Raw genomic sequence first — 23,713 nt, forward strand, 5'->3', positions numbered from 1 at the left:
GAATTCAGTATTGATATTTCAATCCAGGGGGGAATCAAATTCCAAACGTTGAGTCACATGAAAATTCCCAGGGGGAGAAGGACAATGAAAATAACGATTCCGACGACGTTCAATCAGAATTCGAAGATATTAATGCCGAATTAGACCCAATGTATGATCCAAACTACCCACCATTAATAAAATGGACCGAAGATCATCCCAAAACTCAAATCATCGGAGCTCCATCTTTAGGATTTCTCACGAGAGCTCAACAAAAAGCGAATCAAATTGCATTACTTTCAAAGATGGAATTTTGCATGTTTAATTCGTTTATCTCCAAAATTGAGCCCAAGACTGTAAAAGTTGCTATTTATCACTCTGATTGGGTGCAAGCTATGTAGGAAGAGCTTATGAATTCGAACGAAACAAAGTTTAGAGATTGATTCCAACTCTGAAGGATGCTTCTGTGGTCAGTTTAAAATGGGTGTTTCGGAACAAGCTTGACAAGGAAGGGAATGTTATCCGTAACAAAGCTAGGTTGGTTGTAAAAGGATACTTCCAGGAAGAAGGCATAGACTACGAAGAGACATTCACACCGGTTGCAAGGCTTGAATCTGTTCGTATTTACCCCGTCTATGCAGTCTATCTGATGGATGTCAAATGTGCTTTTTTGAATGGTGAGTTAGAGGAAACGGTCTACATAGAGCAACCACCAGGTTTTGTGAAAGAGAAATATCCAAACCATTGCTACATTTTGGATAAGGTTGTGTACGGTTTAAAACAAGCTCCTCAAGCATGGTATGAAACCTTTACCCGATTCCTAAAACAATCAAAGTTTAAACAAGGCTCGGTCGACCCAACCTTCTTTCGTAAAAAAGATGGTGACCATCTGATGATCGTCCAAATCTATGTTGATGATATCATTTTCGGATCAACCAATCCTAGATAGATTGTTGAATTCCAAAAGTTGATGGAGACTAAATTTGAGATGACCTCAATGGGTCCTATTAATTTTGTCCTTGGTTTTAATATTAGACAGAGTTCGGAAGGGATTTTTATCAACTAGGAAGCCTACACCAAGTCGTTAACTGCGAAATTCGGAATGGTAGGAGATTCACGAGTCAAGGTACCGATGGCATTCGGAACGAGGCTAACACCGTCCTTGGACAAACCTACAGTAATATAAATAATGTAATACAAAGTTTATTAGTTCAATATTGTTTATTAATAGCTCATTCAAAACAACTTATTTCTTATTTTATCCAAAAAATATTATCGGACATAAGAAAAGTAGATTATATTAATGTTATACAAAAACTTATAATATATATTGGATATTATAAAAGTAAAAGTAAAGTTTATAAGATATGGACTATATTAGATAGTATCCAAATATAAGTTGATGGATTTTTATGTTATTTGATAATTCGGTTAATGCCCAAAACATAACTAAAAACGTAAATTTCAACATACTTCTATTTTCTTCCATAAATATTTTAACCACTTAAATGCATTCTTGCGCAACGCGCGAGGTTACGCCTAGTTAAAATATATTTAGAAGCTTATGAAGAATTATGATTTTAGGGTGTACGAATATATTGACATGTATTAGTACTAGATAAATATGTAAAAATTTTGCCTATTCATTAAGATAGAATGGAAAGTACTCATTAGGCCAACTCTTTTCTGTAACATCCCCGTTTTCACGGCCAGAAAATACCGATTTGTTTATGCTTATTTTTAAAATCATAGTATCCTTTTTGAAGAATAATATTGCGGAATTTGTTCACATAAAACATGATAAAGATATTATCAAAGCATTTCCGAATAAATGTATTTTATTTATATTAAAACATTGAGATGTCGTCGTTAATATAGAAACATAATCATAATGAAATATTACAAGCCTTAAAGTAATTACACTAGTGGCCTAATACTCCTTGAATCTCTCAGCATAATGTATCTTTCATACCGCTACATGTGATACAATAAACTGAGTGGGTCAGGTTGGAAAACCTGGTGAGCATATAGGGTTTTCAACCCACAATAATATAACTATTATGTTTAATCATCAAACAATTAACCCAATTTCTCATCCCCATTATCTTCTTTATCCTTAAATATCTTCCCTACGAATTATCTATTCTTCATTTATTCATTCCTAAGGAGTAGGCACGAAGTCCATCGCTGCCAGGGTTTATCTAACAGGAACTAAGTCCATAGATGCCGATGTTATCTGTTCAGCACAGCCGCCCATGCTATCCATTAGGCACCAAGTCCATATCTGTCAATGTTCATTCATAAGGCACTAAGTCCACAACTGTCAAGTTTTTTTAGAGTACATCTGGTGAACACGTAGTTTAAAAACACCTACAGGTTGCGACCCTGCTAGCGTTCCACTGGACTGTCTAGAATAGTCTGTGGTTGTCATCTATACTCTGCTAGATGACCGTATCAGCTTTAAAGTCAAGGCTTCTCATCATCTTTCACCTCTCATCATTTATTTCATCTTTCATCTCTCATCATCCATATCATCTTTCATCTACCCATCTTTACCCAATATATTTATAGGTATAAAAATACATATACAGTTTAAATCAAGTAAAACATGTATAAATCGTTCATCTAGCATAGATATCAGGAACACAGATAATAAGCACATATAGCATGTATTAATATTAAATACTTCATATCTATGTGTAAGATGAAAGTAACTATGCACTCACTTGTTTAAGTGATGACTCGAAATTCGGGCAACGCTTCGCTTCTAGCAATTGTCTTTTCCTTTGATGTAACCTAGTGTCGTTATCATTACGCCTTAGTTTATTTTTTATTGCAACTAATTATTAGTCTAGATTCATCATTTATTTAAAGTTTACTTCATGATCTATCAAGTAAGGATCATCCAGGTATGACAGTTGGGAGGCATGACCATTTCGGCATATAGCTTTTCTGAAATCCAATAACCAAGCGAACGTGACCGTTCTAGACACCTCTCTCGTAATTAGATCAATCAGTATAACGACTTTCAATTAGTGATAAATCTTGTTTAAAGGTTCATAATAAAGATAATGAACTTAAACATAAGTTATACTTAAAGTACGGTAAGCATAACTCAACTTACATGCGGTTTAGCGAGAAACCGGGCTCTGCGCGGGCAGAAATTTTGAGCCGAAAGCTCTTCTTTTCGGGGCCTTCTGGCGCTCTGGAACTCACTACTAACTCCTAGGGAAGGCTAGAGAAAAGGTCTTAAGACCTTGGGAGGTTTGGGAGAGAACTGTTTGAAGAGGTGTGGGAAAAAGAGTGAAAAACGTCTTCTATTTATAGGCTCCAGCAACTTCGTACGCAGGGCATACGCGAAGAGTATGTTGGGCGTACTCAGTACGCTGGGCATACTCTGAGCTACGTTGGGCGTACTCATTCCACATGTCGCGATCTTGTGCAAAGTCCTGGGGAACGAGGTGTGGCCTAGATCTTGCCACGTGTCACTCGCTGATTAATCCCAAAAATTGATTATCTTCTAAAATCCGTAACTTTATCATACGAGCTCCGTTTCTTATGTTCTTTATATCCACACGTAGGTAGCGATGTGATCTACAACTTTCGTTTAGACTCCGTCGACTAATTTTGAGTTGATTTTTAAAGTTATATTTTAATAGGCTTAGACAGTTAAAGTCCGTTAAAAATTCATATCCGACGTCCGTTTTCGAATGTCTTTATATCCTTGAGCTCCTATTAACGAGATCTTCAATTCTTATTTAGGTTGTGTCGGCTAAAAATCGATCAATCTAAAATTCGATTTTCGGGTTGTATACTGTTATGCTAATTCTTAGAAAAATCACAACTTCCTCAAACGAAGTCAGATCTGGACATTTTCTATATGCACGTTTTCGGTTTAACGTCTACTACGACTTTCGTTTAAATTTCTATGGCTAAAAAGTATTTCGTCAAAAAATCACTTTTGACGTTATGCAGAGTCGTGTCGGTTTAATCGCAAAACTTCGACGGGTTATAAATTCTTCGTTATAAGTTAGATTTCAGCGTTTTTTATATGTACTGAATCCTTGTGACATATACTATAACTTTGGTTACGATTATTTACTCTAAATGATCTTCTATCAAAAAGTCATTTTTAACGTTTATTGTCTGTAAATTGAGTAGCCCGAATCTGCAGGCATTACATTTTCCCTTATACTATCTATGTTATGTCAGGAAATCTGTTGTAATTACATATGGAATTGTAACTATATCTTGTTTGGATTTTGAATTTTGTTTTGAGGGAGTTACATTTATAGGGAAGGGAATGAGTAGGTGACTAGAGAAACAAAATAAAAGGGACAGGGTTGATAAAGGGAGATGGTTGCTATAAGGATATGGGTTATCCTCGCGTATGGAATACAAGCAACTTCGTCATCAAACCATTTCACATGGTTGTGGAAATGGTGTTCACTAGTTAAGAAAAGAGAGAAAGAAAGAGATAGAGACAAGCCTCTTGTGAGGATTCATGACAACCCCCCACTTCATAAGATACATACTATAACTTGGAGAGGTGTTCATCGGTGGAAACCCCCCTCCACAATAGCTTTTGTGTGTGAAAGTTGTTCCATATCGGGTAGCGTAAGGATGTCCGATGGTGATCAGCGGTGAAGTTTCATACGATAGAAAGGGTAACAAAAAAAAAGGCAAACTAATAAAATAATAATATAAATTTAAAATATACAACAACTATATCCATAAAAATATATAAAGTAAAATATAGTTATTTTATGATAAAAACTAAAAAGGTTACAACTTACAAAAACCTAAAACGAAAACCAAATTTGTAAGAAACATTTTGTTGGATTAAAACTGCAAAGTCAACTAAGTTCAACGACCAAAAATGTAATTTACTCAATCATTTATTTTCATAAATCGTATGTAAACGGCCAGCCACTCTTCTCCCACGTATTCCTCCCGCCCCATCTCTCCAACACCAAGAAGAAGAAAACTTCATAAACGAATTCAAAATTAATGCATCTCCACCATCGCCACCATGTTCATCCCGTCTTCTTCCTTCTATGGCTTCATATCATCCCCTTCTTCTCCTCCGCCGCCGGCCCTCCTTTCTCTTCTCCTCGTGGTTACCTCATCAATTGCGGTTCCAGAAACGACATTAAACAAGAAGGTATAACATACTTAAGGGACGAAGGCTACGCCGTCGCCGGAAACCTAACAACCTTGAACAGGACCGATATTCTACCCGTACTCACCACCCTACGTTACTTCCCCTCCGGTCCAGGCAAACACTGCTATCAGTTTCCGGTCACCAAGGGCGGGAAATTCCTCATCCGTACCACCTACTTCTATGGTGGATTCGATGGCGGAATTGTGCCACCGATTTTTGATCAGATTATCGATGGTACTAAGTGGAGCACTGTTAATACGACGGAGGATTACAAAAACGGACTCAGCTCGTATTACGAGATAATCGTGACTGCAAATGCGAAAACGATTAGCGTGTGTTTGGCGTCGAATGAGCACACCAAACCTCCGTCGAGTCCTTTTATTTCGTTGTTAGAGTTGATAAATCTCGATCCATCTTTATATAACTCAACGGATTTTGAAAAGTATGGATTGATCACGGTTGCTCGGACGAACTTCGCCTCCGATGGAGATTTTATACGGTATGAACAGATTCAAAACATGTCCCCTTTTTTAATCAAATAAAAAAAAAACCCTAGATCGATAAATTCTGATTGAGGAATTCGTGAACAAATGAACTAGTTTTCCAGATGATCCATTCAATCGATACTGGCAACCGTTCATTGACGGAAACCCTACAGTACAATCGCAAGCGAACGTAACATCATCGGAATTTTGGAACCGGCCACCGGTGAAGGTATTCCTCTCGGCGTCAACGACGAGCAGAGGTAGGAATCTGACTTTACAATGGCCGCCGTGTGCCCTTCCGAGCAACCGGTACTACGTCGCGTTGTATTTCCAAGACAATCGAAGTATAAGTCCTTATAGTTGGAGAGTATTCACCGTTTCCATCGACGGCGAAACTTTCTATCAAGATCTAAATGTTACCACCAGAGGCGTGACGGTTTACGGCACAGAATGGCCTCTCTCCGGTACCACAGAGATCGTTCTAACTCCGAGGAGTGACATGCCGATCGGACCTTTGATTAACGCCGGCGAGATCTATCAGATTTTGCCTCTCGGTGGAGCTACTCTTGGTAGAGATGGTACCATGGTGATTCTTACATTCTTCTGAAACAAACAACTTTTTTGATAAATTTTCCAAACGAAACTATCAATTACGAATTCAAAATATGAATTTGTTTGTTTGTAGCGATGGCATTGCGGATGTTGAAGCAAAGCTTAAAGAACCCACCGGATGACTGGAATGGCGATCCGTGCTTGCCTAAAGAACATCCATGGTCTGGTATCGGCTGTTCTGAAGGGTCACGAATCCGAGTTATCAGTTTGTAAGTATTTGGTAAATTACACTTTTCATCCTTTGGTTTATTTTGTATTTACAGATATGGCCCGATAGTTTTGTATATTATATTTTGTTTCCCTTAAACAGCATTTTGTCATGCTTTTGGTCCAATTTACATATATCTTGATGGTTTCATGGGTTTAAATTTTATTATTTTTTACTATGTGATTAGGAACTTAACTGGACTCTCGTTAGCAGGAATATTATCTAAAGAAATTGTCAGATTAACTGCTTTAAAAGAACTGTAAGTAGTCTTTTATATCAGCAAATGATATTTTTTTTTTTTTATGTTTATCGCGAAATAACTACACTGTCATTTTACAAAAAAGAATTATTCTAATTTTTTTTTAATATTTGTGTAATAATATCTGCAGTCGGCTAAGCATGAACAAGCTTACGGGTCCTATCCCTGATATGAGTCCATTGAAAGCCTTGGAAGTTTTGTAAGTTCCACATTTATTTTTTTTTTCTTCAATTTATATTTGTTTTTTTTTTATAAATTCTTGAAGCATTTTATTATTTGTTTTATATGGTAAAAAGACATCTAGATGAAAACGAATTTGAGGGGCCATTTCCAGATTCGCTAGGCACGCTTCCAAACCTTCGTGAACTGTAAGTTGTTTTGCTATTTTTAAACAATTTTACATATATTTGTTTTTTTTTTTTTTTTTTTCAATTTTGATCCCAATAAGTTTTTCGTTCCAATTTTGCTGAGAATTTGAGGCTCTCATAACATTTTTTTTTTGTTCTTGTTCCATTCATTTTATATATATCATGAACCAAAAATATTACAAGAAATTGAATTGTAAGTGAACTTTTTTAGGAGTGATAATATAGTTTACTATTTTATTTTATGTAACAGATATTTAAATAACAACAATTTGAGCGGAAGACTTCCGGAAATTCTAACTAATAGAAAAGGCATAACAATACGGTAAAAAAAAATTATATATTATACATGAAAAATATATTTAATTAAATACAAAGATCTATTTTTTATTAAGTTTTTGCTTCCTGATGTTTGGTTTTCAGAACTTAAAGTTAATTTATATGACATGATGTGGATGATTGCCAAGGGAAGAACACATAAAGAGACAAACACAAAAAATATTTCACTTTTGTTAAAGAGTTATCATGAAATTTATGGTTATGTTTAGAAAAATGGCAACCTACCAACTTATGTATTAGTTTTTTTTTTCGAAAGAGGTATTAGTTTTTTTATTAGTCAATAATATTGTATTTTTTTTAGATTATACTAGCATTTTGTCATATGAAACTGGTAAATCTATAACGAGGCATAAATACAGAAGTTAGAATGCAGGGTGGGATATGAATATCAGAATATGCCAAAACTTGTTTTAGTGACCTTAACTCCAAACTTTTTTCCATTTATTGTTTTGAACTAAAAACCTGTGAGAGGGAAAAGGGGTGGGGGAAAATTCTTTAATGTTTTGTTTTTGGAAGCTTAAATTTGTGTTTAGGATAAGTAAATGATCAAATGTTGCGAAGGAAGGGAAGGTAATTTTGAAGAAATTCGACCGATTTCTGAAATATTTATCAATTTACATAATTAAGAATAATAGACAACTTTATAAAAAAATAATATATAGTCATAGTAAAACCTTTTGCATTACAAATAAATAACTTGCAAGTGTCTCCTCATAACACTAGATCTTTTATTGGATTGTAGACAAAATCTGTGTCCAATTGGTATGTTTATATGCATATAGAATATCCATAAACACTTTTTTAGAACCAGTTTTAAACAATTTGTGTCTTTTTGTTAAACCTAATTTTAAATACAAAAATTAAATTTAAAACCAATTTTAGATTTACCAAACTTTAACAAGTAAATAGTTCTAATTTAAAAAAAAAACAAAAAAAAATATTTTAATGTTTTATTTTCTTTCTCAAAACATTAATAACTTGCAAGTGTCTCCAACCCCTGTTTCCCCCGAATTCCCCGTTAACCTCGTTTGACCTAAAATCCCCTGTTTAACGTTATTTACCGTATTTTTAACTCGTTTATTTCATTTAGTTTTACATATTACACTAATTATTCAAATACAAAACATATATTACACAATCACTCCTTTAAGTTTAATATTTAATTTTATATATAAAATAGTTAAATATAAGGTAATTATTTTGGGGCCCACACGAGGTATTCGGGACGGAACACCCTGCCCCCCGCCCCTCGACTCCAAAAACTAAACAGGAATAAAACCCGCCCCCAAGTCGCCCTAAAACGCGGAAAAAATTGTAAAAATACTCCCGTATGGAAACGGGGTCCTGCAAAGTCAGGGTCCTACGGGGATTTTTGACATCCCTAATCCTAAGCCTTATCCTAAAATCAGTTAATGAGCAATCATAAATTCATCTTGTCAAAAATTAGGGAGAAAACCTATTTTGAAATTAAAAATTGACAAAAAAAATAAAAAAAGTGATCGACGGAAGAAACTCCTACCCATCATTGGGAGCATCATTGCCAAAAGTGGTTGTTGACGTAGTTGCTCCCACTACTGTTGATTGTTGATGACACATTCTTTCCGATGCATTAAGCCGAGGTATTGGGCTGTCCATCATACAGTGGGCCACGTACCTAATGGGATGTGAAACTGGATATCTGTTTGGCTGTCGCTAAAGATGGGTTTCAAGCAACATGGGTTGAAGCTAAGGATGAGCAAAAGTACCAAAATTCCAGACCCCAAATCAGGAACCGGTACCAAACCGGCACCGTTTATGCTAATATAGAACGTTACTCTGTACTCTAACATCATAAAATTTGGGATTCAGTAGCGTCACATCGGTGATAGTACTGAAAACCGATACCATTCTAGGTATCGGTAATGTTAATTCGGTTCGGTGTTCGGTATTAGACCCGATAATTTGATATATGATACGATTTTTCCATGTATGTGTTTTAGAAATTGGTGTTTCGTGTCTATTTGTGTTGATACAAATTTTAAATTCGTGTTTTGTGTCTTACGCGTATCAAACCAGTGGCGGAGTTACTATAGGGGCAGCCGGATGCCCAGCCACCCCCAACATTCTTAGTGTACTAATTAGATAAGCGCATTTCATATGTATAATTATAGCCCATCCCCCTCCTATGATTTAATTAAATTATTTATTACTCAAATTACCAACGCTCTAATTTCCAAACTGAAAAAAAAACGCCAACTTTTTTATTTGTCGCTACTTGCCTATTGTACTACAATATCTTCTCCATTTAAGAACAAGATATGTTTTTTAATTTTCTTGTATATACAATAATTTTTTAATTTCCATTAACTATATTATTATAAATGATATTTTGTTTCTTATAACGATAATGATAGAGTATATCACGAGTACAATTCATTTAATGAAACATATGTATCAATAATTAAGATAATTTTTAATATTAACATGTTAATGGAGAATTATAAATCAATGTTTACTGTCAGTTGAAAATTTTTGAAATGTCATTTTTGCAATGATCGGTATAACTTCTGCTTAAAGGAATTATTTATAGTCATTTTCTCTTTCAAGATTGTAGACTCTTTTACATTATTTTGATATAAGATATACTTGAATATATTTTTACGACGTCAGCCCCCTTTATTAAATTCTGGCTCCGTCCCTATGTCAAACACAAATTTACATGTTTAAACACGTATAGATGCGAATTAAATTCGTGTTGACACGTATAAACATGCGACACATAGACACATAGAAACACGTATCAATAGATATAAACACTCATAGATATGAATTAAATCTGTGTAAATTCATGTGTTTTCGTGTAAAATGGTTAAAACGTGCCTATTCGTGTAATGCAGGGCTAACCTTACCTTTAAGTTTACTAAGCCCTTGCTTAGGGCCCCCAATTCTAAGGGTCCCCTTTAACCCAATTAATCAAATCTCGATTAGTCAATTCTTCTATCTCCATTAGCGCATGCCATAAAAATCATCAGCCTGAGTTCTTCTCCCTTCTCATTCTTTGATTCTCTATTCTCAGCAGAAACCAATCCCGATTGAATATTAATCCATTCTTGATTAGTCAATCCTCGATCATGTTCTTCTTCCTTTGATTCTCCATTGTTGATTGTTCAAAATTGAAAGTCAAAACTGAAAACTTCAAGGCTATCAAGAAGACAAGAACTAAAATTTGAAACAGTATGTTCTTCTTCCTCTTATTCTCCATTGTTGATTCTTTCTTGATTAGTCTATTAGGCTTATGTTTGATATGTATATCAGTTTCTAATATGGACTGATTATCTATTAGGGTTAATAGCATATTAGAGTTAATTTTTTTAAATTATTCATTGTCAATTGACTACAGAACCCCGGTTTTTGCATATAGCCCTTAATGGGTAAGAAAAACCGAAAACAAACCATGTAATTTTGCTTTGACTTATGCAAGGTGATCTAAGCCAACTTAATATTGTTTTTGTTTTTCTACCATTCTATATCCTTCCATATGATGATATGCTTTCTTTAATATCTTGTTTTTTATGCCTTCTTTTATCCTTATATAAATCAACAATACATCAAGATGGACCCCCTCCTTCCTACGTGCCTTGATAATATTTTCTTTTCTTCTTATAATTTTGGCACTTCCTCTCAGCAAGCAAAGCAATCCCATGACTATATATTGTTTCTTTTCTTTTATTTTGTTTCACCAAGTACAGTAGCCTATAAAGGAGATGTGTATAAAGTGCAAAGTAATTAGGAGATGTATATAAAGTGCGACTATGGACTGGATTTGCAAAATGGGTGGCTTTGGACTATTAAAATTTATAAGTCATTTCGGTTTTTTAAAGGTTTTAAGTATTATAAGCATTATTACCTAGGTACGTTAATTGTAACTGATATTCTAATTAAAAGTTAAGTAACTCGAAATACATATTTAAAAAAAATGAACATAAGTTAATGTACATAATTATTTAATTAGGTGTTATAAATTGGAAGATGCTAACTTTTAGTTTAAGGTAATAATGTGAATATATTGATTGTGTTTAGGTCCTCGTTGAAGAGTCAAAGAGATTACAAAGTTACGATTAGGACAACTTTTATTGCAATATAAGGTGAGTAGAAAGGGTCCCAAAATTTTGGTTCGCTTAGAGCCTCCAAAATGGTTGACCGCCCCTGGTGTAATGTGTCGTGTTCTTGTTTGATACCCAATACACATTTTATAATTTGTGTCATTTTTGTTTTTGACAAATTTGTATCGTGTAAATTTGTGTCTGACCGGCTTACATGACTCATAAGCACGGATTGTCATGTTTACTCTATATCAACTTTCTACCTAATTCGGTATTCGGGAATCTCGGTTCAATAGTGGTTGGATACCAGTCCACAAAATAGAGCTTTAGGGTTGTCGTCTTTAAGTTTTCAAATGCTCGGTATTTTACATTGCAATTAATAAAAAGTACATGTATTGAAAAATCAAAGAACCTATCTGTAACATTGATACAAAGGCTCAAAATAACCAAAACCAATTAGAATATAATTGGCAATAGCAACCATATTCAACACATTCTACATAATAGGGGCAAGAACAATGGACATGAATTTTACATCCTAATGTAACCTTTTTAAGAAAGATATATCCTTAAGGCAAACAGGGTTATTTGATTGACCCTGTAATAAACGGTTCATCGAAGGCGATTGCCTTATGGGTACACACCATGTAACAAAAAATAAACATTTGAAATTTCCAAATCCAACTAATATTAAATTTCAATTTGTTTGAATCAAAGTTGTAGCAAACATGAGTGATCAAGCAAAAAAAAATCAACACACTTTCATCAACTCCAATCATTCTTTCTTTGCAAAGTCAAGCATCCAAAAAAAAAAAAAAAAAAAAAAAAAAAAAAAAAATCAACAGAAAACATACCACTTTACATCTCACTGAATTCGATATATAGACTAGACAGCTACAAATAAAATATGGGTAATTCTAACCGCACGAATTAAATTCCAAATGCACGAATTTTTGATTGACTTGATGTACATCACCGGAAGTTTTGACAGTTTTTAATATATTAAACTAAATCAATGTTTACTTTACAATTTTCATTAAATGCCCTTATATTTATAGTTGATTTTCATATCATACCTTATACTTTTTGAAACTTTAGCTTTTATATATATATATATATATATATATATATATATATATATATATATATATATATATATATAGGTAAGAGTTATATGGAAAATGAATACAAGAAAGATAGTAGAGAGATTTGATTGTATTTTATTAAAACTATATTGTTTTTAATGGATCTATACCTAATATTAGGTACATAACAGCCACATATTCCTTAAGCCTTATAATTAATGAAATTAAAGGCATTTAATAATTAATGAAAGTTACTAATTTATGTTTATTTTTTATTTATTTTATTATTTAATGGTTTTAGTCTTGAACATCTCTCTCTCTCTCTCTCTCTATATATATATATATATATATATATATATATATATATATATATATATATATATATATATATATATATTAGAAACATCAGAATCGCACATATATAACAATTTTGTTTTAATTTATACAGATCTTAATAATTATAAACAACAAAACATAAATTTGATTTTACTAATTATCAGATATTATAACTGTAGAATTGTTACAATTATTGTGTGTTGCAAATGGAGAAATGTAGGAATTCAGGCGAGCAGCATAAACAGTTTCCCATCCAGCAGACCGTGATGATCTGTTGTGACGCCAAAGTGGTAAAATAGTAGGCATTGGATATCCTCCATGTAAATCAACCTTCACATAATGATCACCTCTAACAAGAGCAATAACAACAACTCTATGAGTTGAGATGTCTTGGGGACCAAGCCATAGTGGAAAACATGTTGACGGACTATCTTTGCTTAGAAAAATAACTATTACATTATACTTGTTAGCAATGAGAAAGCTAGTGACCGGCATAATCAACCAATGATCTGTTGGTGCGAAATGTGATCCATTGAAATTCAATGAGTGGTGTATGGTGTTTAAATCGTAATCAAAAATCTGTGCGTACTCAGCTGGGTGTGCTAACAACTCATTCTGTAAATCTAAGCGGATTTGACGCCAATTATCTTCACTATAACCGAGACACGCAGCTATTGCACGAAATCCACAATTTCCATCTCCCCTCACGTTTTGTATGTTTGTGACATATGGATGAAATTCATACGGAATTTCATTCATAAGTGGATCTGAATTATACATTACTTGTTCTTGGTTGAAGTACGAGCTATGCATCGATTGTTCCTGATTAAAAGTTGAGTTGAACATTGGAGGTTCTCGGAACGAGTACGTACTGTGCCTATCCGGCTCCTGGTTTAGATCAAACAAATTAGACCGCATATAATCAGGCGTATAAGTAGAAATGCTACGTCGAGACGGATATTGAGTTGGTGGCGCTTGAGTCGGTTGATCTTGAGGTGGTGGATGTTGAGTTGGTGGGTCGTGGTTTAAATCGATATGGGTTTTCTTGAAAAGTTTCTTCTTTAAGGAGGGGCGCCCACGAGTATTTTTGTGAGTAGCAGGTTCAGAAACTGAAGTTGTTGACGGCGTGATTAAGTTTAGTAACTTCCTTGCTAAACTTAACTTAACAGGTCTTGATTGTTTTTCGTAATGAGCATTAAACATATTTACCTCAACTGCACAACCCAATTTATCATCTTCTAACGATTTGCATTCTAATAAATCAAGTTTCTTCCAAAACTTATCTACTGAATGAAGCGGTACACAATGACCTTTTTTAACAAATATAGCTTGTTCATGCGCACATGGCAGCCCATAACTTGTACGTACTTGACATCCACAATTTTCATAAACAAATCCAAATTCTTTGGACCGCTCATATTCTTTGAAAATGATATCAAGTGCATAAATTGAAACGAAACGACACAATGGTTTTAGATGTGGTATTTCGTAGTACCGATGTACAATGAAAATTTTGTTATGCGCAAGACTCGCTTTTATACCTGTGTATTGTGACTCAACAACATCAGCAATACGCTTCAATGATTTGGCGATATCTGATCTTGATGTTTCGACATATCTTTTTAACTTGGCATGTTGACTTTCAGCTCTATTAGTTGTGTGATTGCCAAAGTTAAGAAACTTATCGGTCCATGCAGACACAAACTTTTCTTTGTGTGGTGTCAACCATGTTTTGTTTAGATAAGAAAATGCATCTGAAATACATAAAAAATTTCAGTTGATGTAATGATTTATAACATATTATAGTGTATATTTAAAAATACCTGGATAATTGTTCGTAGTTTTTTCAACTTGTGCCAAATTCTTGTTGTATGCTTCCTTTGTTTCAGAGTTAACCAACCTCGTCCATGACGTATAAAGAACATCCCAACATGATTTGCATTTCTTCATGATATTGTTATTTATATGCCATCTGCAAAGTAATCCTTTAGCATCTGGAAATATAATAGTGTATGCGTTCATGAGAGCCATTTCTCTATCAGTCACAATAACACGCGGCAACATACATCCTTCCATTACCGATTTTAGACAGTCTAAAGCCCAAACATAGTTGGATTGTTTTTCTTCATGCATGTACACAAATGCAATGGAAAATGTCATATTTGTTGGAGTTACACCAACAATCTCCAATAGAGGCATCCCGTACTTGTTTGTTTTATATGTTGCATCCATTAACAAGACATGTGGAAATGCACGCCATATTTCTAATGATCTTGGATGAGCAAAGAATAAATCTTCTAACTTATTTGTCAAAACATTTGCACGACTATAATAAACATATCCATTTTGATCTAGAAATTCCATAACACCTTGCATTTGAGTTTTACCTTCTCTCTCCCTACGTCGAAGTTTTTCGTCTGCATTGTAGATAGTTTTGAGAGTAGATACATTTTTCGGATTTAGGTTTTTTAGTGCAGATAATATATCTTTTGGTTTGACATTTTTTTTCAACAAATCTTCCACTATTCGACATTCATATTCAGTTAGTCGTCGTGGATAAGGATGACCTTCTAAATATAATGACGGCTCATGGTTATGAAATTCACATATCATTTTTATCTTCCAAGAATTATCTACTGACGAATATTTACCCTGTAGGCTAAATGGACAATTAATTTTTTTTGTCCCTGTTTTTTTTTTGGAGATTTGTGTACTTTTGTATGTACCTCCACGGTCACATTGAAATACAACATTAAAGTTACGTTTAGAATTTTTTATGACGATGACATAACCTAAAGTATTTGCCATATTTTGCACCCAATCCATCAATTCTTGACGAGAATTGAACACCTGACAATTATATTATTATCAGTAGCAGACAAATCCACTTGATGCTTACATTACAGTAACAACATACTAATGAATTTATACCTTATTTGTTTTGAAGGGTGACGTGTCATCAAAGAAATAACGACTTTCGTTCAAACTTTCATTTTCATATGTTTCATTTGTGTCCATTGGATGAATATCCGTTTCGAATGGTGATGTGTCGTCGAAAAAATAGTTACTTTCATTGAAGCTATTATTTTCATCTATTTCATTTGTCTCCATTGGATGAATATCATCTCTCTAAACATAACAAAGAGAAAAAAATATATAATAATAATAATAATAATAATAACAATAATAATAATAATAATAATAATAATAATAAGAAAGGTTAAGTACAAATACCTCATAATATGTGTCACCCATCCATTCTTTCCAACTTGTCATTTAATAAAATCTATATTTTTAACAAATATCATATATTTGCTTTTAAGGAAAGTTACTTTCAGCAAGTCGCTTTCAATGTACCATATAAGAAATACGAATCCTCTATATATAGAAAGAAATTGTAACCAAATTTTTATTTTTATCCCTTCTATTTTTGTTAATGTTTCATAGTTTATATTTCTTATTTAACAAATTAATTTTTTTCTATTAATATTTAATAATATTCATTATTACTTTTTTTATAAATGTATTCATGAGATCATTTTAATTAAACAACTTTTATGAATAATTAATATGTTTCTACTTGTTAGTTTTCAAAATTAATAAAGTTTTAAGGGTTTAAGATTTAAATTGATAAAATCTAGGGTCTTTTCTAAAACTACAATGTAAACCGAAGGTATAAAATTGTAATATTATATTTTATCGATAAAATAATTCGGCACACATATTAATCGGCACACATATTTATCGATAAAATAATTCGGCACGCAATTCAATGCAACAAATACACGAAAAATTCGTGTATATAGGAGGACCCTGAGTTTTTAATATATTTTATCATTTTTCATTTAATGCCTCTTATTTTCTATTAAAGTAACAAAATCTACCTTCCACTTTCCACTTTCCACTTTATAGTTTTTATTTTACTGTTTTGTTTATTGATTTGTTTTATTAACTAAACTTATTATATATATATATATATATATATATATATATATATATATATATATATATACTAAAACACATGGTTATTATTATTATTATTTTCAACATTATCTCTTTTTAATGATTGAGAATTTTAAAGTGTTCAACACCAACTAAAAAATGTTTTATATATATATATATATATATATATATATATATATATATATATATATATATATATATATATATATATTAAAATAAAAAATGATGATAAAGTATGATCATCCCCATCGAGGGTTTTATGATTAATAGGTTAAAAAGTGGTATTACAACATTGAATGGAATAAAAATGCATTATAGCTAGAATGTAATGAATGAGAAGTTCAATCCCCATTGAATCATGTATAACCAATAGTAAAAAATAATATATTTAAAATTAAAATTAATAATATAATAAAATATAATATAATTAATTAGGAAAACGTTAGAGTTATAAAACATAAAAAAAAAAAAAATTATTGACTAATATATATTAAATGGTTTATAAAAACAAAAGAAAAAAAGTTTTCTAATATGATATATTTATACGGTGATGGTTGATAGAAAACAAATAGGAAAGAGTTATAAATTAAAATAAAACTTTTTTTTAACCATATAACAAAAAATAATAAAGTTTAAAGTAAATACTATAAAACATTAAGGGTGTATTTTGAAAAATCTTTGCAAGTTGAGGGACAAATTAATTTTATCTTGTCAAATGTCATATCTGACCTTTATATACGAATCCTTCGTGCATATAGGAGTACCCAAATTTCCATCGTCAAAATCATTTATTCAAAATTGATGTGACGATGACATAACCTAAAGTATTTGCCACATTTTACACCCAATCCATCAATTCTTGAGGAGAATTGAACACCTGCCAATTATATTATTATCAGTAGCTAACAAATCCACTCGATGCTAACATTATTGTAACAATATACTAATGAATTTATACAATATCCGATTTGAATTGTGATGTGTCATCGAAAAAATAATTACTTTCATCTGCTTCATTTATGTCCATTGGATGGATATCCGTTTCGAACGGTGATGTGTCCAACCCTAAAGACTTAAGGTGCTTATATATGGTGCAACACCCTAAATTAGGGTTTCATTAGGTCACACGTAAGCTTCGTATGAGATTTCCTATTTTGATTTAACGGTTCTTTTGTCATTTTTAGGTTTTTCTAATACATATTAAATTATGATTAATTTTACTTAAATAATGGTTTTAGCAATGGGTTAAAAAAGTTATAAATTGATTGATGTTAATAATATGAATTTTAAAAATAATAAAATATATTATTAACGTTTTGATGAAAAATAAATTTATTGAAAATGGTTAGAATACATACCTTAACATTTTAATTGATATTATTTTGAATATATATTTTTAAGATTTTTAGTATTTATTTTTATATGTGTATTTCATATAAAGTTGTTGAAATTAAAAAGAATAAAAATTAGAAGAGTTTGTTTTGTAACTTACATCTAATTGAAAGGGAATAAAATGTAAAATATAAAAACAATTGAAAATAAAAAATCGAAAACAAATATGATGATGGGATTGATTGTCTACTGATTGCTTATACACGAATAAATTCGTGCTAATAGGAGCACCCATAAAATATTTATTTAAATCTCCGTTTGCCTTTTCCATCAGACATGCTGAAGGAGGTAACTTTCATGGGGGTCGCCACCACCAACGGTGCTTCCGGCGAGTCACTCACCGCCGCATATTTATCATGCATAAACCGACTCTCTATAATCGATTCATCCTTCGCCATAATCTTATAACAGTAACAGCTTTTCAAACCTTGCTGATTCTTGTAACATTCATGTCCACTGTCTTTCACTCGCTGGAAATCCCAAATCACACTGAAATTCCCCACCGTCGCCACCAGGTGCCGCTCTTGCTTCCCACTCTCCGTCACCTGAAAAAACCACAATCCACAGTCTTCATCACCCAAACCCACTTCATACAGAAGCTACAGTAACTAAAGAAAGAATACGAGCAAAAAAGAACCTACTTAGTACACTTACCCATGAAAACCGGCCACCGTGAAACTTATTCTGCTTTCCGGCAGTATGTGAATCCACCGGAGTTAGCTTCAACAACCTCGGAGCTGGGATTTTGCTCCCCATTCGACCACTGAACCCGGTTTTTGTCTTTCCATCTTTATCGGTGAAAAGAGTAGAGATTAGAATGAGATAAGTGTCAGTGGTGCCGAGTATCCATTTCCCATCATATGTCACATCAACGTGAGTGATTGGGGAACCGAGCCCTGGGAATGCAGTCTTCGCCTGTCTCATGGAGGTGGTGGAGTACAACCGGATCTTCCCGTCGATGGAGCCGACGACGATTGAACCATCGCCGGTGGTAGCAAAGCACTGGAAGTTCGTTCCTCTAGAGAATTGATGTCCTTTTGTCCAGTTTAAAACCGGGGAATCGGAATCTGCGATGTTTTGAACTACCCCTCTTCGATCTCTCATGTCCCATTGAGATAAAATGTTGTCGTTTAAACCCAAGAATGTGGAATCAGAAGGATTCAATTGTGAGCCCTTTGTGTCGTTTGTGATGTCTCTCATGTTGAGATCAGCTCCATCTTTTTCAAATTTCCATTCGGTGACGATCTTCCCTGTTTCTATATCCAGTTGGTTTACACCCGAGGAATGAGGTTTTCCCTCTTTCAATGGAGTCATGAGCAACATGTTGGTTTCGCCTTTCATTAACAGAGCCTTCTGAGGTGTTCGATTTGAATATTGTGAAGAACCACCAATGTTTTTACTTCCGTTATCGAACTTAACATAAACCCCTTTTCCATGGATTCCATGGCTGAAATTCTTTACGACCTGTACACCTGAATCATTCACCAGGAAACTGTTGTCAAGTGCTCCTAATGCCAGACTCTGTATTCCACCATCAGATGCTGCTTCCTCGAATTCTTCCAGCAAATCATTGCTACCTCTCTGTGGAGTTGTTTTTGTTGGAGTACTCCTCCATAACTCATCATCATCTTTCTCCCAAATGGAATCATCTGCAACCTCTGGTTTCGCCCACACCATAAAATCCTTTCCGTAAACCTTCACCTTATTCTCATCGGTAGCCTTCAAGCCATACACGTTCTCAAACAAACAATTCTGAAACCTAGTTAAAAACTCACGGTAATCCTCATCTCGGACAAACTTCATCGCCCACACTCCGGTATCAACGAAATCAACACGACGCTGATCTCCAAACATTTTCAATTGCATATCAACCGATACCCTAGCTCTAATCTTAGATCCTACTTTCAAAATCCAAAAACCCTCGCTACTCTCATCATCATCATCGTCATCATCAAACTCGTCATAATCAGCATCTTCAATTTTACGAACTTTAACAAACTTATAACTAGTAATTTTTTCAGAAACAATCCACTTAGCTTTAGGAGTGTTACCACCGATATGAAGGTACAGCTTCACCGCGTTCTTCAAATTAGGGTTTTCCACAGAAGAGTATTTCAGCTTAAGTGCTTTAAGCTTTGAATCGAGATCATCCACGGAATTAATCGGAGCTTTTTTATGTTCTTCTTGCGCATCTTGATATTCGTCTTCTTCTTCTTCCTCTTCTGATTGTTCGTCTCTGTCTTCATAATCATCTGAATCCGAGAGATCAAGACCTTCACGACTATGAGAGCCACCCATCGCTACTGATGAAGATGATCAGAGATTGTTTTCCGGTTAACCAGGAATTGATCGCTTTAGGTATCAGAAATGATTCGAAAATTGAAAAAAGAAAGCGGATAATTTGATTGATATGATTGATTCGAATGTTTATATTTGTGAAATTGAGGACAAAATCGCGAATATCTCACAGAAATGGGTGATGTGTTCGCTTGCTTTATATGTAGAATAAGAATCCGAGTAGCTTTAATCTGACGCGTACACGTGTATACGCTTTGCTTCACAAGAAAGTAAACTATCATCGACATTGCATTGGTATCTTGTACTGTACAATCGTATTTTCACGGGTACAAAATTTATGGTTGCACCGCGTTTAACCCAAGTTTTTCCAGCCAAACTACCAAAAGGGTTACGCGGCGCCTAAAAATCACCCCAACGCTCTTGAGTGCCAACGTGGATACGTACCTTTAATTTTTAAAAAGAAGAACAAATTACACGAATGCTCCTTAAAGTTTTGTTTTTTTTCTAAAAATAGTCTCTACAAAACTTTTTTCCTTTAGATGGTACCTATGTAGCAAACATTGCACACAAAAGGCCTGTGACTAACTTTGGTAAACAGATTCTGTTAAATTTTGTTAATTGACAAAAATACCCTGTGTCTTGCACACATATGGTCCTATATATATATATATATATATATATATATATATATATATATATATATATATATATATATATAAAAAGAAAAAGTCAAAAAAACTCACTCCTAAAACATCTTCTTCTCCAACACATAGTGTTTCCCTTTTTTATCTATGGCTGTAAAAAGAATCACGAACAAAGAAATCTGGATGAAGGTGTGGTTCAAAAAGAAGCACAATATCAGTTTTTCATGGATCGCCATTTGTTATAGAAATGTTCATCGTCGTTTGTTACAGAACTGTTCATATCGTTATTCCCGTTCCCGGAGCTAAGTTCGAGGAAGTTACAGGTAGAGGACTTCTTCTTCTTGAACTTTCTCTTTTATTGTACATGTGGGATTTCATATCCTCTACCGGTATCGGTTATGTTGATGGTGGTAAAGGATGGTATGAGGATGACGAAGGCAATACCGATCATTATTCCGATTAGGGTGAAGAGGAGACGTTGTTCTTTGTGGATGTAATTGATGGATCTTGGGAGATATCGATGGGTGGATGAAGGGTGTTTAAGGGATTTAGGTGAGTAAGGTGGGGTTTGACTAGTCAGCATTTCTTCATCTCTCCTTTGATTTACATTTGATTATTTATGTAACTGCTTCATGTTGTTCATTGTGATTGGATCTTTGATTCAAAATTATGTTTTTTTTATAGTGATGGGTGTATAAATGATGTTTATGCTTTCAGTTGTTCTTTCAAGTTTGTAAAATGCTACAATTAACAAAGGGAAACATGTTTGATCTTATTGCCCACCAAGTGTTTGATCTTTTGTCTGAATGATCTTTCCATGGTGCAAAGTTCTTAGTTACGACTAAAACACAGTTTGCCCACAAATTTCTGTTTAAGCCATCAATTTGGCTTTTAAAATTTTGAAGCAATTGAGAAAATCCCTAAATCATAACCTGGTGGTATTGGGAGAATGCTTGTGTGTGTGAGAGAGAGGGGACCATCTGTGTGCATAAAACAAAGGGTATTTTTGTCATTTAACAAAACTTAACAGAATCTGTTAGCAAAGTTAGTTACAGGGGCCTTTTGTGTGCAAGGTTTGCTCCGTAGGTACCATCTGAGGGAAAAAAGGTTTTGTAGTGACTACTTTAGGGAAAAAAACAAAACTTTAAGGACCATTCGTGTAATTTGTTCTAAAAAGAATTACAGAAAATAAAGTTATAAAAATATGCTAAATCCAATTTAAAGATGTAAACAACTAAACATCACTTTCATGATCGCAGACTAAACACTGTTACAAAAATTTTGTTGAAAGATTAAAAAAAGAGAAATAAAATTGCTTTTTACATTTCATGCCTACAAATATTCTACCCACTAATATTATTACAAGTGTCATCATTCCATTTTTTTTAACTATCTCATTAAGAGTATATTAGGAATATATCAAATCAAATTGAATTGATTGGTGAAATGATGACATATGTTATAATATTAGTGACTAGTAATATTTGTAGACATAAAAAGTAAGACAATTTAATTTCTCAAAAAGGTTGTTTTGATAGAAGAGGATCGTGTGGTCACAACGAAAGGTGGTGGAATCCTTTTGAATATAAGATTGTTTTGAGTAAAGGTTCTATGTATCGAACAAAAAGTGATATGTATTATCACGTTTATACAAGTTGATTAGTTGAATTTTGGGCGTAGGCCTAGAAAGTATGTGATTTTGTGTTGCTTGTGGTTATGTTGTTATCATTTGTCTTTGTAAGGTGTTGCAACATTTTTTAAGGGGGTCGTGACCCTTACGGGGTCCAACCATCCAAAGGGTAGCGCCCTTAGCAGGGTCCAAGGGATAGCACCTCTGGGTGTCTGGCGGTGTTCCAACTACAACTAGTTTAGTGTAAACGGCCATTTTATCAATATATATATATATATATATATATATATATATATATATATATATATATATATAGGAAAAGTGAATATACATTACAGCCCCACCTAAGCGTAGGTACTAAACCTCATGAAAATACGTTGTTTTACTATAAAAAGATCGGGGTTAGGGGATTCATATGTAACACTGGAAGATGTAGATTCAAGATCGACGCAATAGTTTTGAACCTCAACCATATATATTTCAAGTCTGGCGCTCTAACCCTCCGACGTACTGGCACGACATGCCTGTTATAATCATAAATGATTATATAGCGTCACCCGTTCCTTTCTCCTCCGCCACCATCCCCACCACCACAACCACCACCGTCACCACCATTACCACCACCTCTGACACCAGCCGACCACACCACTGTCATCTCCGTCACTTATACCACTGTCACCTCTGTCAACATCACATTTTCTACCACCAACTATCATAATCATATATGATTACTCAGTCTGTGAACAGATATATATGTATAATCATTTATGATTACGCATACACTGTTGTTGTCGGTACACTGGAGCGTTAGAGCGGCAAATGAGAAATGTATGGCTCAGGTTGAATCTCAAGATCTCTACCTTTTTTAATCT

General features: G+C 33.7%; 3 protein-coding genes across 4 annotated transcripts; 1 reads left to right on the plus strand and 2 right to left on the minus strand.

Annotated features, from left to right (window-relative positions):
* The first annotated feature begins 4,909 nt into the window (after window positions 1-4,909).
* Window positions 4,910-7,665, plus strand: LOC145124966 (putative LRR receptor-like protein kinase At1g51890). Of its 2 annotated transcripts, XM_079060445.1 has the most exons (8): window positions 4,910-5,642; window positions 5,743-6,206; window positions 6,314-6,449; window positions 6,636-6,707; window positions 6,838-6,906; window positions 7,004-7,075; window positions 7,326-7,397; window positions 7,496-7,665. In XM_079060445.1, the coding sequence occupies exons 1-8, from the start codon at window positions 4,990-4,992 to the stop codon at window positions 7,500-7,502; spliced, it is 1,545 nt and encodes a 514-aa protein (XP_078916571.1). In that variant the 5' UTR covers window positions 4,910-4,989; the 3' UTR covers window positions 7,503-7,665. The 2 variants fall into 2 exon arrangements, 1 of the variants encoding a protein (XP_078916571.1); XR_013715749.1 differs by lacking the exons at window positions 7,004-7,075; window positions 7,326-7,397; window positions 7,496-7,665 and having other exon boundaries at window positions 6,314-6,460; window positions 6,838-6,857.
* A 5,402-nt stretch (window positions 7,666-13,067) lies between these two features.
* Window positions 13,068-16,861, minus strand: LOC145127533 (PKS-NRPS hybrid synthetase cheA-like). Its single transcript, XM_079062714.1, has 4 exons — window positions 16,149-16,861; window positions 15,846-16,043; window positions 14,738-15,764; window positions 13,068-14,668 (listed from the first exon to the last, which is right to left on the minus strand). The coding sequence occupies exons 1-4, from the start codon at window positions 16,188-16,190 to the stop codon at window positions 13,068-13,070; spliced, it is 2,868 nt and encodes a 955-aa protein (XP_078918840.1). The 5' UTR covers window positions 16,191-16,861.
* A 1,548-nt stretch (window positions 16,862-18,409) lies between these two features.
* Window positions 18,410-20,740, minus strand: LOC145126192 (Vacuolar import/degradation, Vid27-related protein). The gene is made up of 2 exons (XM_079061591.1): window positions 18,924-20,740; window positions 18,410-18,814 (listed from the first exon to the last, which is right to left on the minus strand). The coding sequence occupies exons 1-2, from the start codon at window positions 20,565-20,567 to the stop codon at window positions 18,512-18,514; spliced, it is 1,947 nt and encodes a 648-aa protein (XP_078917717.1). The 5' UTR covers window positions 20,568-20,740; the 3' UTR covers window positions 18,410-18,511.
* Between the last annotated feature and the right edge of the window lie 2,973 nt (window positions 20,741-23,713).

This window comes from Lactuca virosa, chromosome 7 (assembly GCF_052849685.1).
Source record: "Lactuca virosa cultivar CGN04683 chromosome 7, Lactuca_virosa_CGN04683_v6, whole genome shotgun sequence".
Classification (NCBI taxonomy): Eukaryota; Viridiplantae; Streptophyta; class Magnoliopsida; order Asterales; family Asteraceae; genus Lactuca; species Lactuca virosa.